Raw genomic sequence first — 12706 nt, forward strand, 5'->3', positions numbered from 1 at the left:
GGACTCTTGCCAATATGAAAAAAATTGAATTTATCAGGTAAGTTCTTACATAGATTATGTTTTCTTTCATATAATTGGCAAGAGTCCATGACCTAGTGACGTATGGAATAGCAATAACCAAGATGTGGAACTCCACGCAAGAGTCACTGGAGAGGGAGGGTTAAAACAAAAACAGCCATTTTTCGCTGAAAAAAATGAATCCACAACCCAAAATATAAGTTTATTCTCATAAATGAAAAGAAAAACTTAAAACATAAGCTGAAGAATCAAACTGAAACAGCTGCCTGAAGAACTTTTCTACCAAAAACTGCTTCCGAAGAAGCAAATACATCAAAACGGTAGAATTTAGTAAATGTATGCAAAGAAGACCAAGTTGCTGCAAAAGCCCACAAAGTGGAGACTGATCTAGTAGAATGAGCTGTAATTCTCTGAGGGGTTGACCCGACTCCAAATAAGCTTGATGAATCAAAAGCTTTAACCACAAAGCCAAGGAAACAGCAGAAGCCTTCGGACCTTTCCTAGAACCAGAAAATATAACAAATAGACTAGTCTTCCTGAAATCTTTAGTAGCTTCAACATAATATTTCAAAGCTCTTACCACATCAAAAGAATGTAAGGATCTCTTCAAAGAATTCTTAGGATTAGGACACAAGGAAGGGACAACAATTTCTCTATTAATGTTGTTAGAATTCACAACCTTAGGTAAGAATTTAAATGAAGTCCGCAAAACCGCCTTATCCTGATGAAAAATCAGAAAAGGAGATTCACAAGGGAGAGGAGATAATTCAGAAACTCTTCTAGCAGAAGAGATGGCCAAAAGAAACAACACTTTCCAAGAAAGTAGTTTAATGTCCAAAGAATGCATAGGCTCAAACAGAGGAGCCTGTAAAGCCTTAATGACAGGCTTGATACGAACCAAAGCCTGAATATCAGGAAGTTTAGCAATCTTTCTGTGAAATAAAACAGAAAGAGCAGAGATTTGTCCTTTCAAGGAACTTGCAGACAAACCTTTATCCAAACCATCCTGAAGAAACTGTAAAATTCTAGGAATTCTAAAAGAATGCAAAGAGAATTTATGAGAAGGACACCATGAAATGTAAGTCTTCTAAACTCGATAATAAATCTTTCTAGAAACAGATTTATGAGCCTGCAACATAGTATTAATCACTGAGTCAGAGCAACCTCTATGACTAAGCACTAACAGGCCCATTTATCAAGCTCCGTACGGAGCTTGAAGGGCCGTGTTTCTGGCGAGTCTTCAGACTCGCCAGAAACACAACTTATGAAGCAGCGGTCTAAAGACCGCTGCTCCATAACCCTGTCCGCCTGCTCTGAACAGGCGGACAGGAATCGCCAGACATCAACCCGATCGAATACGATCGGGTTGATTGACAGCTCCCTGCTGGCGTCCGATTGGCCGCGAGTCAGCAGGGGGCGGCGTTGCACCAGCAGCTCTTGTGAGCTGCTGGTGCAATGTTAAATGAGGAGAGCGTATTGCTCTCCGCATTTAGCGAGGTCTTGCGGATCAGGTCCGCAAGCCCTTTGATAAATGGGCCTGCTAGTGTTCAATTTCCATGCCTTCAAATTTAATGATTTTGAGATCCTGATGGAAAAACGGACCTTGAAATAAAAGGTCTGGCCTTAAAGGAAGTGGCCAAGGCTGGCAACTGGACATCCGAACAAGATCCGCATACCAAAACCTGTGAGGCCATGCTGGAGCCACCAGCAGCACAAACGATTGCTCCATGATGATTTTGGAGATCACTCTTGGAAGAAGAACTAGAGGAGGGAAAATATAAGCAGGTTGATAACACCAAGGAAGTGTCAATGCATCCACTGCTTCTGCCTGAGGATCCCTGGACCTGGACAGGTACCTGGGAAGTTTTTTGTTTAGATGAGATGCCATCAGATCTATTTCTGGAAGTCCCCACATCTGAACAATTTGAGAAAACACATCTGGGTGGAGAGACCATTCTCCCGGATATAAAGTCTGACGACTGAGGTAATCCGCTTCCAAATTGTCTATACCTGGGATATGAACCGCAGAAATTAGACAGGAGCTGGATTCCGTCCAAAGAAGTATCCGAGATACTTTTTTCATAGCTTGAGGGCTGTGAGTCCCAACCTGATGATTGACATATGCCACAGTTGTGATATTGTCTGTATGAAAACAAATGAATGGTTCTCTCTTCAACAGAGGCCAAAACTGAAGAGCCCTGAGAATTCACAGAGTTCCAAAATATTGATTGGTAATCTTGAGATTTCCAAACCCCTTGTGCTGTCAGAGATCCCCAAACAACTCCCCAACCTAAAATACTTGCATCTGTTGTGATCACAGTCCAGGTTGGCCGAACAAAAGAGGCCCCTAAAATTATACGATGGTGATCTAACCACCAAGTCAGAGAAAGTCGAACATTGGGATTTAAGGATATTAATTGTGATATCCTTGTATAATCCCTGCACCATTGGTTCAGCATACAAAGCTGGAGAGGTCTCATATGAAAACGAGCAAAGGGGATTGCGTCCAATGCTGCAGTCATGAGACCTAAAACTTCCATGCACATAGCTTTGAAGGGAATGACTGAGACTGAAGGTTCCAACAGGCTGCAACCAATTTCAAACGTCTCTTGTCTGTTAGAGACAAAGTCATGGACACTGAATCTATCTGGAAACCTAAAAAGGTGACCTTTGTCTGAGGAATCAAAGAACCTTTTGGCAAATTGATCCTCGAAGAAACAACACTAGTTGATTCGTGTGAGATTCTGCAGAACGTAAAGACTGAGCGAGTACCAAGATATCATCCAAATAAGGAAATACCGCAATACCCCGCTCTCTGATTACAGAGAGTAGGGCACCTAGAACCTCTGAAAAGATTCTTGGAGCTGTCGCTAGGCCAAAAGGAAGAGCAACAAATTGGTAATGCTTGTCTAGAAAAGAGAATCTCAGGAACTGATAGTAATCTGGATGAATCGGAATATGAAAATATGCATCCTGTAAGTCTATTGTGGACATATAATGCCCTTGCTGAACAAAAGGCAGAATAGTCCTTATAGTGACCATTTTGAAAGTTGGTACTCTCACATAACGATTCAAAATCTTTAGATCCAAAACTGGTCTGAATAAATTTTCTTTCTTTGGGACAATGAATAGATTTGAATAAAACCCCAGACCCTGTTCCTGAAACGGAACTGGCATGATTACCCCAAATAACTCCAGGTATGAAACACACTTCAGGAAAGCCTTAGCCTTTACTGGGTTTGCCGGAATGAGTGAGAGAAAAAATTCTTCTCACAGGCGGTCTTACTCTGAATCCTATTCTGTGCCCCTGAGAGACAATACTCTGAATCCAATGATTTTGAACCGAATTGATCCAAATATCTTTGAAAATTTTTAATCTGCCCCCTACCAGCTGAGCTGGAATGAGGGCCGCACCTTCATGCGGACTTGGGGGCTAGCTTTGATCTCTTAAATAGCTTGGATTTATTCCAATTTGAAAAAGGCTTCCAATTGGAAGCAGATTCCTTGGGGGAAGGATTAGGTTTCTGTTCCTTATTTTGTCCTGTGGCAAAAAAACTCCCTTCCCCCCAGTGTCATTTGCAAATATTGAATCCAACTGAGAAACAAATAATTTATTACCTTGGAAAGAAAGAGATAGCAATCTGGACTTAGAAGTCATATCATCATTCCAAGATTTGAGCCACAAAGCTCTTCTAGCTAAAATAGCTAAAGACATAGATTTAACATCAATTTTGATAATATCAAAAATGGCATGACAAATGAAATTATTAGCATGTTGAATCAACTTAACAATGCTAGACAAATCATGATCCGATAATTGTTGAGCTAAAGTTTCCAACAAAAAAGTTGAAGCAGCTGCAACATCAGCCAAAGAAATTGCAGGCCTAAGAAGATGACCTGAATATAAATAAGCTTTCCTTAGATAAGATTCAAGTTTCCTATATAAAGGATCTTTAAAAGAAGTACTATCTTCCGTAAGAATAGTAGTACATTTAGCAAGAGTAGAGATAGCCCCATCAACTTTGGGGATCTTTTCCCAAAACTCCAATCTAACTGCTGGCAAAGGATACAAATTTTTAAACCTTGATAAAGGAATAAAAGAAGAACCAGGCCTGAACCATCCCTTAGAAATCATATCAGAAATAGTTCAGGAACTGGAAAAACCTCTGGAATAACCACGGGAGGTTTATAAACAGAATTTAAACGTTTACTAGTTTTAATATCAAGAGGACTAGTTTCCTCCATATCTAATGTAATCAACACTTCTTTTAACAAAGAACAAATATACTCCATTTTAAATAAATAAGAGGATTTGTCAGTGTCAATATCTGAGGCAGGATCTTCTGAATCAGATAGATCCTCATCAGAGAAGGATAATTCAGTATGTTGCTGGTCATTTGAAATTTCATTAACTTTATGAGAAGTTTTAAAAGACCTTTTACGTTTATTAGAAGGCGGAATGGCAGACAAAGCCTTCTGAATAGAATCAGAAATAAATTCTTTTAAATTTACAGGTATATTTTGTGCATTAGATGTTGAGGGAACAGCAACAGGTAATGAACTACTACTGATGGATACATTCTCTGCATATAAAAGTTTATCATGACAACTATTACAAACCACAGCTGGAGGTATAACCTCCACAAGTTTACAACAAATGCACTTAGCTTTGGTAGAACTGTTATCAGGCAGCAGGGTTCCAACAGTGATTTCTGAGACAGAATCAGATTGAGACATCTTGCAAATGTAAGAGAAAAAAAACACATATAAAGCAAAATGATCAATTTCCTTATATGGCAGTTTCAGGAATGGGAAAAAATGCAAACAGCATAGCCCTCTGACATAGAAAAAAGGCAAAAAAGAATGGGGTCTTAAATAATGAAAATATTTGGCGCCAAGTATGACGCACAACAAACAGAAAAAATATTTTTTGGCGCCAAAAACGTCTGGAAACCACACACCCCCGTCATAGATGACGCAACCTTGTGAAAGGACCCGGCATCAACTAAGACGCCGGAAATGACGAATTTGCATCAACGAATGTAACTTTGCGGCAAAAAAAATCTTGCGTCAAGAATAAACTTTAGCATTTTGCGCCCTCGCGAGCTTAATTCTGCCCGCGAATTTTGAAAATGACAGTCAATTGAAAAAAGACTATACCCCAGGTAAGAAATAAATTTTCCCAAAAAATTTAATATCTCAGATATGAAACTGACAGTCTGCAAAAGGAAATATACTGAATCCTGAATCATGGCAAATATAAGTACAATACATATATTTAGAACTTTATATAAATACATAAAGTGCCAAACCATAGCTGAGAGTGTCTTAAGTAATGAAAACATACTTACCAGAAGACACCCATCCATATATAGCAGATAGCCAAACCAGTACTGAAAATCAGTAGAAGTAATGGAATATGAGAGTATATCGTCAATCTGAAAAGGGAGGTAGGAGATGAATCTCTATGACCGATAACAGAGAACCTATGAAATAGATCCCCATGAGGAAAATCATTGCATTCAATAGGTGATACTCCCTTCACATCCCTCTGAAATTCACTGTACTCTGAGAGGAATCGGGCTTCAAAATGCTGAGAAGCGCATATCAACGTAGAAATCTTAGCACAAACTTACTTCACCACCTCCATAGGAGGCAAAGTTTGTAAAACTGAATTGTGGGTGTGGTGAGGGGTGTATTTATAGACATTTTGAGGTTTGGGAAACTTTGCCTCTCCTGGTAGGATTGTATATCCCATACGTCACTAGCTCATTACAATTACATGAAAGAAACAACTTTTTAAAAACAGGGGAAGGGGAAAACGGGACCCCTGGCTTATCCTATTCCTGTGCTATAACTTCTGAAATTTTCATAGGAACAGGAAAAACATCATCAAAAGAAAAATTATAAACTCTATCCAGTTTAGAAGACGTCTTAGGGTTGGCAACAACCGAAGGTTCAGAGTCGTCCAAAGTAGCTAGAACCTCCTTCAGAAGTAACCGAAGATGTTAAAGCTTAAATCTAAAATTAACCTATTCAGATTCTGAAGATTTCCCCACCAAGGAGTCAGAGTCTGAAATTTCACCTTCAGAAGCTACTGAAGTATTTTCCTCTTTAGACAATTGAGAAAGGTTAGCCAGTGCATATTTAGAGGGGTCAGGAACCTTACTAGTGGTCAAATGTTTAGATTTTCTCTTACGCTTACCCGAAGAAGGGGAAGCTGACAAAGCCGCTGTTACTGCAGAGGTAATCTGAGCGGCAAAATCCCCAGGTAAATAAACACCCCTAGGAGGTTGAGAGGACACATAAGGCACAGTATTGGAAACCATCAAGGCCTGGGACGTTTGAGGAGAAAGCTCAGGCATGTCACGCACAGCATTATCCTGAGAGACATTTGTCTTAGAAGAGAGTAATTCTTCTTTAAATTTTAACGTTTTGGATAAACATGAAGAACAAAATTGCATTAGCAAAACAATTTGAGCCTCTAAACATAGTAAGCATTTATCAACAGACATAGATTGATCTAACCCTGAACCCATTTTACAGAATTCAACAGTAAGAAAATTTAAAAGAATAAAAACTGACAAAATTTAATAGAAATTTTTAATTTTTGAGAACAATAAAGAATCCTTCAAAGCAACCTTTCAGATTGCCTGAAGTTACAACCGGACAGGAATTGACACCCCACTAGACAGAGGAAAACTAGACCTTTCTGTAAGGATCTTCTCCTTCTAGCACTGAAAACACGATCTGTTGATGAAAAGTATAATAAAACTTAGAATCCGACAGAGCCCTGCAATGCGATACACCTCCGCGTAATGAATGCTCATTAAGCTCCGCTCCGGTGATCGAGGTGAAAAACTAACTGCGCCACTAGAAAGAGCATGAAAATTAAACTGCTCATGGATTTACCGTTTAATAAAAATAAGTGTCTCTAACTGTTTTCCAAAACATGTCAGAATACACAAAACAACGTGCCCTGTATTGCGGTAATGAAACACACAATCCTTCTGACCTTTATCTCTCAATAGAGATATAAGTCCCTCTAGCCAAGTAACGTCTCACATATAAACCAAAACTGTATTTATTCCAAATAAAGTATCCTTAAAGGGACACTGAACCCAAATTTGTTCTTTCATGATTCAGCTAGAGCATGCAATTTTAAGCAACTTTCTAATTTACTCCTATTATCAATTTTTCTTCGTTCACTTGCTATCTTTATTTGTAAAAGAAAGCATCTAAGCTTCTTTTTTTTGGTTCAGAACTCTGGATAGCACTTTTTTTATGAATTTATCCACCAATCAGCAAGAACAACCCAGGTTGTTCACCAAAAATGGGCCGGCATCTAAACTTACATTCTTGCATTTCAAATAAAGATACCAAGAGAATGAAGAAAATTTGATAATAGGAGTAAATTAGAAAGTTGCTTAAAATGTCATGCTCTATCTGAATCACGAAAGAAAAAATTTGGGTTCAGTGTCCCTTTAATTTATAAGGAAATTTATATCCCATTGCCATAATCTGTCCTAAGAATCCTTCTTATAAAGGATATATGTCCTAATTTGGATCATAATGAGGATTAACCGCTTAAGTGCTGCTGTCCTTCAATACCTAGAAGGATAAGGCACTTACCTGAGATCTATGCAGGACAGATGCTGCTTTTTAGGTGTGACAGGCTCTTCGCCCCCTGTCATGGACCTGTAGAAAAAGAAAGAACAGAGTAACTAACTCTGGCTTTCTGCAAAGGGGTAGCAAAATGTTAAAAGTAAAGCAAAGACTACCTCTCCACTTTTTAACTGCTTAAAAGCCACCACTACTCTTACGTAAGAGATTGACATGGACACAGTTAGACCCCAATCCTTGCTTGCAGGGAAAAAATACCCATAAAAGGATTAAATATCTTCAGACACCAACTTCGCACGTCCTCCATTGACAAAGGCAAAGAGAATGACTGGGGATTATGGGTAAGGGAAGTGACACTTAACAGCTTTGCTGGGGTGCACTTTGCCTCCTCCTGCTGGCCAGGAGTGAATATCCCACTAGTAATTGGAATGATGCCGTGGACTCTCCATGTCTTAGGAAAGAAATATATTCTAATGTGTTTTACTATGTATAATCACTTTATATTATAATCATAAAGTATTTCAAGTACCTAGTCAAAACATGCAAGTTCCTAGGCTCCCATGCCTTTTTACCCACTTCTGTTGACTGGGCCAAAGCAGACTTAAAGGGATAGTCTAGTCAAAAATTTCATGATTTATATATAGCATGCATTTTTAAGCAACTTTCTAATTTACTGCTATTATCAATTTTTCTTCGTTCTCTTGCTATCTTTATTTGAAAGAGAGAGAATGTAAGTTTAGGAGCCGACCCATTTTTGGTTTAACACCAGGGCAGTGCTTTCTGATTGGTGGCTACATTTAGACACCAATCAGCAATTGCTACCAAGGTGCTAAACCAAAAATGGGGGTGCTCCTAAGTTTACATTCTTGCTTTTTCAAATAAAGCTACAAAGAGAACAAAGAAAATTTTATAATAGGAGTAAATTAGAAAGTTGCTTAAAATTGCCTGCTCTATTTAAATCATGAAAGTTTAATTTTGACTAGACTATTCCTTTAATTACAAACTTCACTCTTTATACAAACCAGTTACAACTTCCTTGGTTAAGACATTTTTATTCTTCCTAACATTTATAACTAAGCCATTGGAACTGGGGAGCTCTGTACAGTGAGTGGGAATGATTAGTTCATGCTAGGGGTGTGGCTCAACAGAGTGGGTGGAGCTGGGAATTCCACTATGTAAGTTTAGATGCCGGCCCTTTTTTGGTGAACAACCTGGTTTGTTCTTGCGGATTGGTGGATAAATTCACCCACCAATAAACAAGTGCTGTCCAGGATTCTGAATTAAAAAATAGCTTAGATGCCTTCTTTTTCAAATAAAGATAGCAAGAGAATGAAGAAAATTGATAATAGTAAATTAGAAAGTTGCTTAAAATTGCATGCTCTATCTGAATCCCGAAAGAAAAAAATGTGGGTTCAGTGTCCCTTTAACTTTGCACAACAGGAACATACAAAGATCAGGAAAAATGTCAGGAGGAAACAAGCTCCAAAATACTGTATAGCTCAGAGCTCTGCATTTTAGAGGCATAAAGACATGCAAGAAGGATTGGGAAAATGTGCTATGTGGTTTACTGTTGAAATCTCCCAGACAAAAGGGCACAATTTTATTGTTGCATATTAAAATGTTGCAGGTTATAGGTGGGGTTAGCAATGAGATTTACCCCTTGGCTGCTACAGAGGTCTTTAACACATTGTGATGCATTTTATTGCAGCCTTTTCTACTAAAGGGTTAAAGGGCCAGTAAACGTACCAAATAATGTTCCATAATTCTGCACAAAGTGCAGAATTATATAACATTAGCTTAGCGCTAGCGTTATAAAACAAAGGGCTAAATAGATATTTACTTAAGAAAATGACTTTTACAGAACGCCGCTCCTTGCTCTACTGAGCGGGTCTGTTTTTTTCAGAAGCGCATTGTGGCACGCTGTCTATTCCCAGCCGGCCCAATCGCGCCATTAAACTCAATCTAACACGCTCCCGCTACCAGACCAGATCTGACCCATAACAATATAATAAAACTATCCAAGCAACCTTTTCCCTAGTTATAAACCTAACCAGCTCTGGCTACTTGCTGATCACAAAAGTACCTTCAGGACGAGGTTTTGGTTTTTCCAAACCACCATCTTGCATAAGTTCAAAGGAAAAGGAGACGTTCAGGACCTGGTAATTAGAAAAAAGATTATGCTTAGTTGACTGTGTATAATCAGACTTTTTATTTATTTAAAGGGACAGTCTAGACCCAATACATAATTTTGATCACTTATTGCTACATACCAGAGAAGCATCCTGCAACTGGTCCTACATCTATAAGTTGGTAAGAAGTACATGAGATATTTAAATATTCACAGTTTGTTAGGAGCCAAAAATGGCCGCCAAGCTCCGCCCCAGATATTGCTGGTATATTTTGGTATGTGAAGTTTCTCCAAATAAAATAGCTAACTGAAAAATATTACACGTGCACTGCTAAAAAATATTACACATGCATTGCTAAACTGTCATACAAGAAAACAGCTAACTGGACAAGAAGAAAGCTGTGGGCGGAGTCTGGGTGGCTATTTTCGGCTGCTAACAAGCAATGATTATCTAAGTTTGATGTACTTCTTACAAGCTTATAGATGTGAAACCTGTTGCAAGATGCTTGTCGGTACGTAACAATAAATAATACAAAAATAAATTGGGTCTAGACTGTCCCTTTAAGAGACAGCTGCAAATAGTAAAAGGACATTTTCTTATTTGGTAGTACATGTAATGTTTGTGTCACTGACCCCAGATATCTATGTGTTTAACCCCCATAAATGGGTTAAACACATAGGTAAAATCTCCCAGAGGCACAAGCATTACAGCGCCCAGCAAAAAGCAGACGGTAAACCAATCAGGAGTGGATGTTGCACACAGATGTGAAGTGTTTTTGTTTGCGATCTCCAGTGTGTGCAGTCCTGTTTTAAAAACTTTACTTATGTGTTTAACCCTTTTGTGGTTACCTAGGATGAGTAATGCATAAATGACATGATCTAATGTATGTATAGTACAGTATTAGGATCTCCCATTAACTACTCATTGCACAAAATATACCACTGATAAAAAAGCATTTCATTTTTAAATATTTGTAAAAATAAAATGCAACATAATAATCATGCTGTATATGAAAAGTAATAGGCGAGAAACTACCAGTTAGCCTACAAAAGTGTGACTGATTATTACCTTTTGTTCAAAGCTGTCTGGAGTCAAGAAGAAATTGTGCAGAGGAACAAAATATCCCTCCAAAAGTCCCATCAGCAGTACTAGATAAACCCCATCAGCGAACTGCACGCGAGAGAGAGAGAGATCTAGGTCATTACAAGTGGTGTGAACAGGCGCAACATCCTAAGTAGAGGTTTGATCCTATCCTACAGAAGATGCCTACAAATAGATGCGCATGCGCTAAACCTGTTTTCTCACTTTCTCTAAATAGGTGGTTGGTTTTGATGTAAATTTGACTTTGGCAGCCTGAAATACATCTGAATTATTTCCCAATCAGCAGAGATTCCTACATTTAGACTAGTTATTCGTGTCATATATACTAGGCTGAAAAGAATATTTTGGACTTAGCTGCAAAAACTGATAAACTACAGGTAGGCTTCTCCTTTGTGAAATGCACAAGTGGGCTAAAATAGGCTGCACCCTTACTATGCCGTAACTATGCCTGTTCCCTTCTTGCTTTACATGCATGCAATTAACTCTTTCCTTACCATGTTCTTTCAATATAGGATTACATTTGTTAGCACTGAAACAATTAATTGTAAAATTAATATAATCTTTTTTTTTTATTTGTGAGCATAGTTTATCTAATTAGCTGTTGTAGTGCAAAATTATTTAAATGGAATTTTTTAATGGATTGTGATGGTTCTGAATATGAAAATACGGTAGTTTACTGCACTACAGCAACCAGTTAGGGTTGCCATCTTGGCCAAGCTTTCCTAGACAGTTATGAGTTACACATAGTGCAGGGAGTAACATGAAAAGTGCTGTCCAGATTAGGGATCGGCGAATGTGCTGAAATTGTCATTTGTTTGGTAGAAAGAATAATCCTGTGGACATTTGTTTTGGACAAACGAATGCTGATAAGAACAAAAATTCATTCAAATTCGGTAATCGAATGTTACTTTCATTTTCGAATGTTCATAATTAGATCGAATATCCACATTTGAAATTTCGAATGTAACATTCAATTTAACAAATGCTATTCAGAAGTTTAATAGTTCATGTGGTAGGGAATTTAGTAAAATGATACACAATTTATATTTAGAATATTGTATAATTTGAATATTAATTTAAAGGGAGCATTAGAAATACTATTAAAATAGCTCCATTAGAATTTTTCTAATTTGAATGTTGCATAATTTGATTCAAATATGCAATATTCGAATTAGAAAAATTTGAATTTAATATTACACTTAAAGATTGCATTAACAATTCTATTACATTAAACAAATGTTAGAATGTTGTACAAACATTCAAAATTTGGAAAGATTGAACAAATGTGTTAACATTCGTTTTATATTTTTCTTAAGCTGCAAAACATTTGCCCATCCCTAGTCTAGATGCATAAGGTAGCAAACCTATCAATGGCAACATACACCAAAGATAGGCAAACAAACAGCCATGTCTAATGGCGATATTTCCCTTCACTGAAATGTGCTGCAGTGTATTGCATTTCTTACCTGTGTTTCAAGTTCAGTGACCTCCAGATTCAATTTATTTAGGTGCTTATTCACAAATGTGATTAGAGTCTGAAATATAAGAAAATGCTATAAGCATATGACACAGAAGCAATATGAATGGGGAAGGGTTGAAAAAGCATGGCTTAATGGAACAGTGGAATTTTTCCCTTTAAATTTAAATGTATACTAAACCAAATTTTTTTCTTTCATGATTCAGATAGAGCATACAATTTTAAGCAACTTTCTAATTCACTCCTATTAGCAAATTGTCTTCATTCTCTTGGTATCTTTATTTGAAAAAGCAGGAATGTAAAAGCTTAGTTGCCGGCCCATTTTTTCTTCAGCACCTGGCTAGTGCTTGCTGATTGG

At 37.7% G+C, this 12706-nt stretch overlaps 1 protein-coding gene across 1 annotated transcript in view; it reads right to left on the reverse strand.

Moving 5' to 3' along the window:
• PARVA (parvin alpha) overlaps positions 1-12706 on the reverse strand; it is a 293074-nt gene that overhangs the window by 17888 nt on the left and 262480 nt on the right. Inside the window, exons 10-12 of the mRNA XM_053720259.1 lie at positions 12338-12406; positions 10839-10940; positions 9725-9797 (exon numbers count right to left, since the gene is read on the reverse strand). Coding sequence (XP_053576234.1) covers positions 9725-9797; positions 10839-10940; positions 12338-12406 — 244 coding nt within the window. The remainder of the gene's footprint in view (positions 1-9724; positions 9798-10838; positions 10941-12337; positions 12407-12706) is intronic.

This window comes from Bombina bombina, chromosome 7, assembly GCF_027579735.1.
Source record: "Bombina bombina isolate aBomBom1 chromosome 7, aBomBom1.pri, whole genome shotgun sequence".
NCBI lineage: Eukaryota > Metazoa > Chordata > Amphibia > Anura > Bombinatoridae > Bombina > Bombina bombina.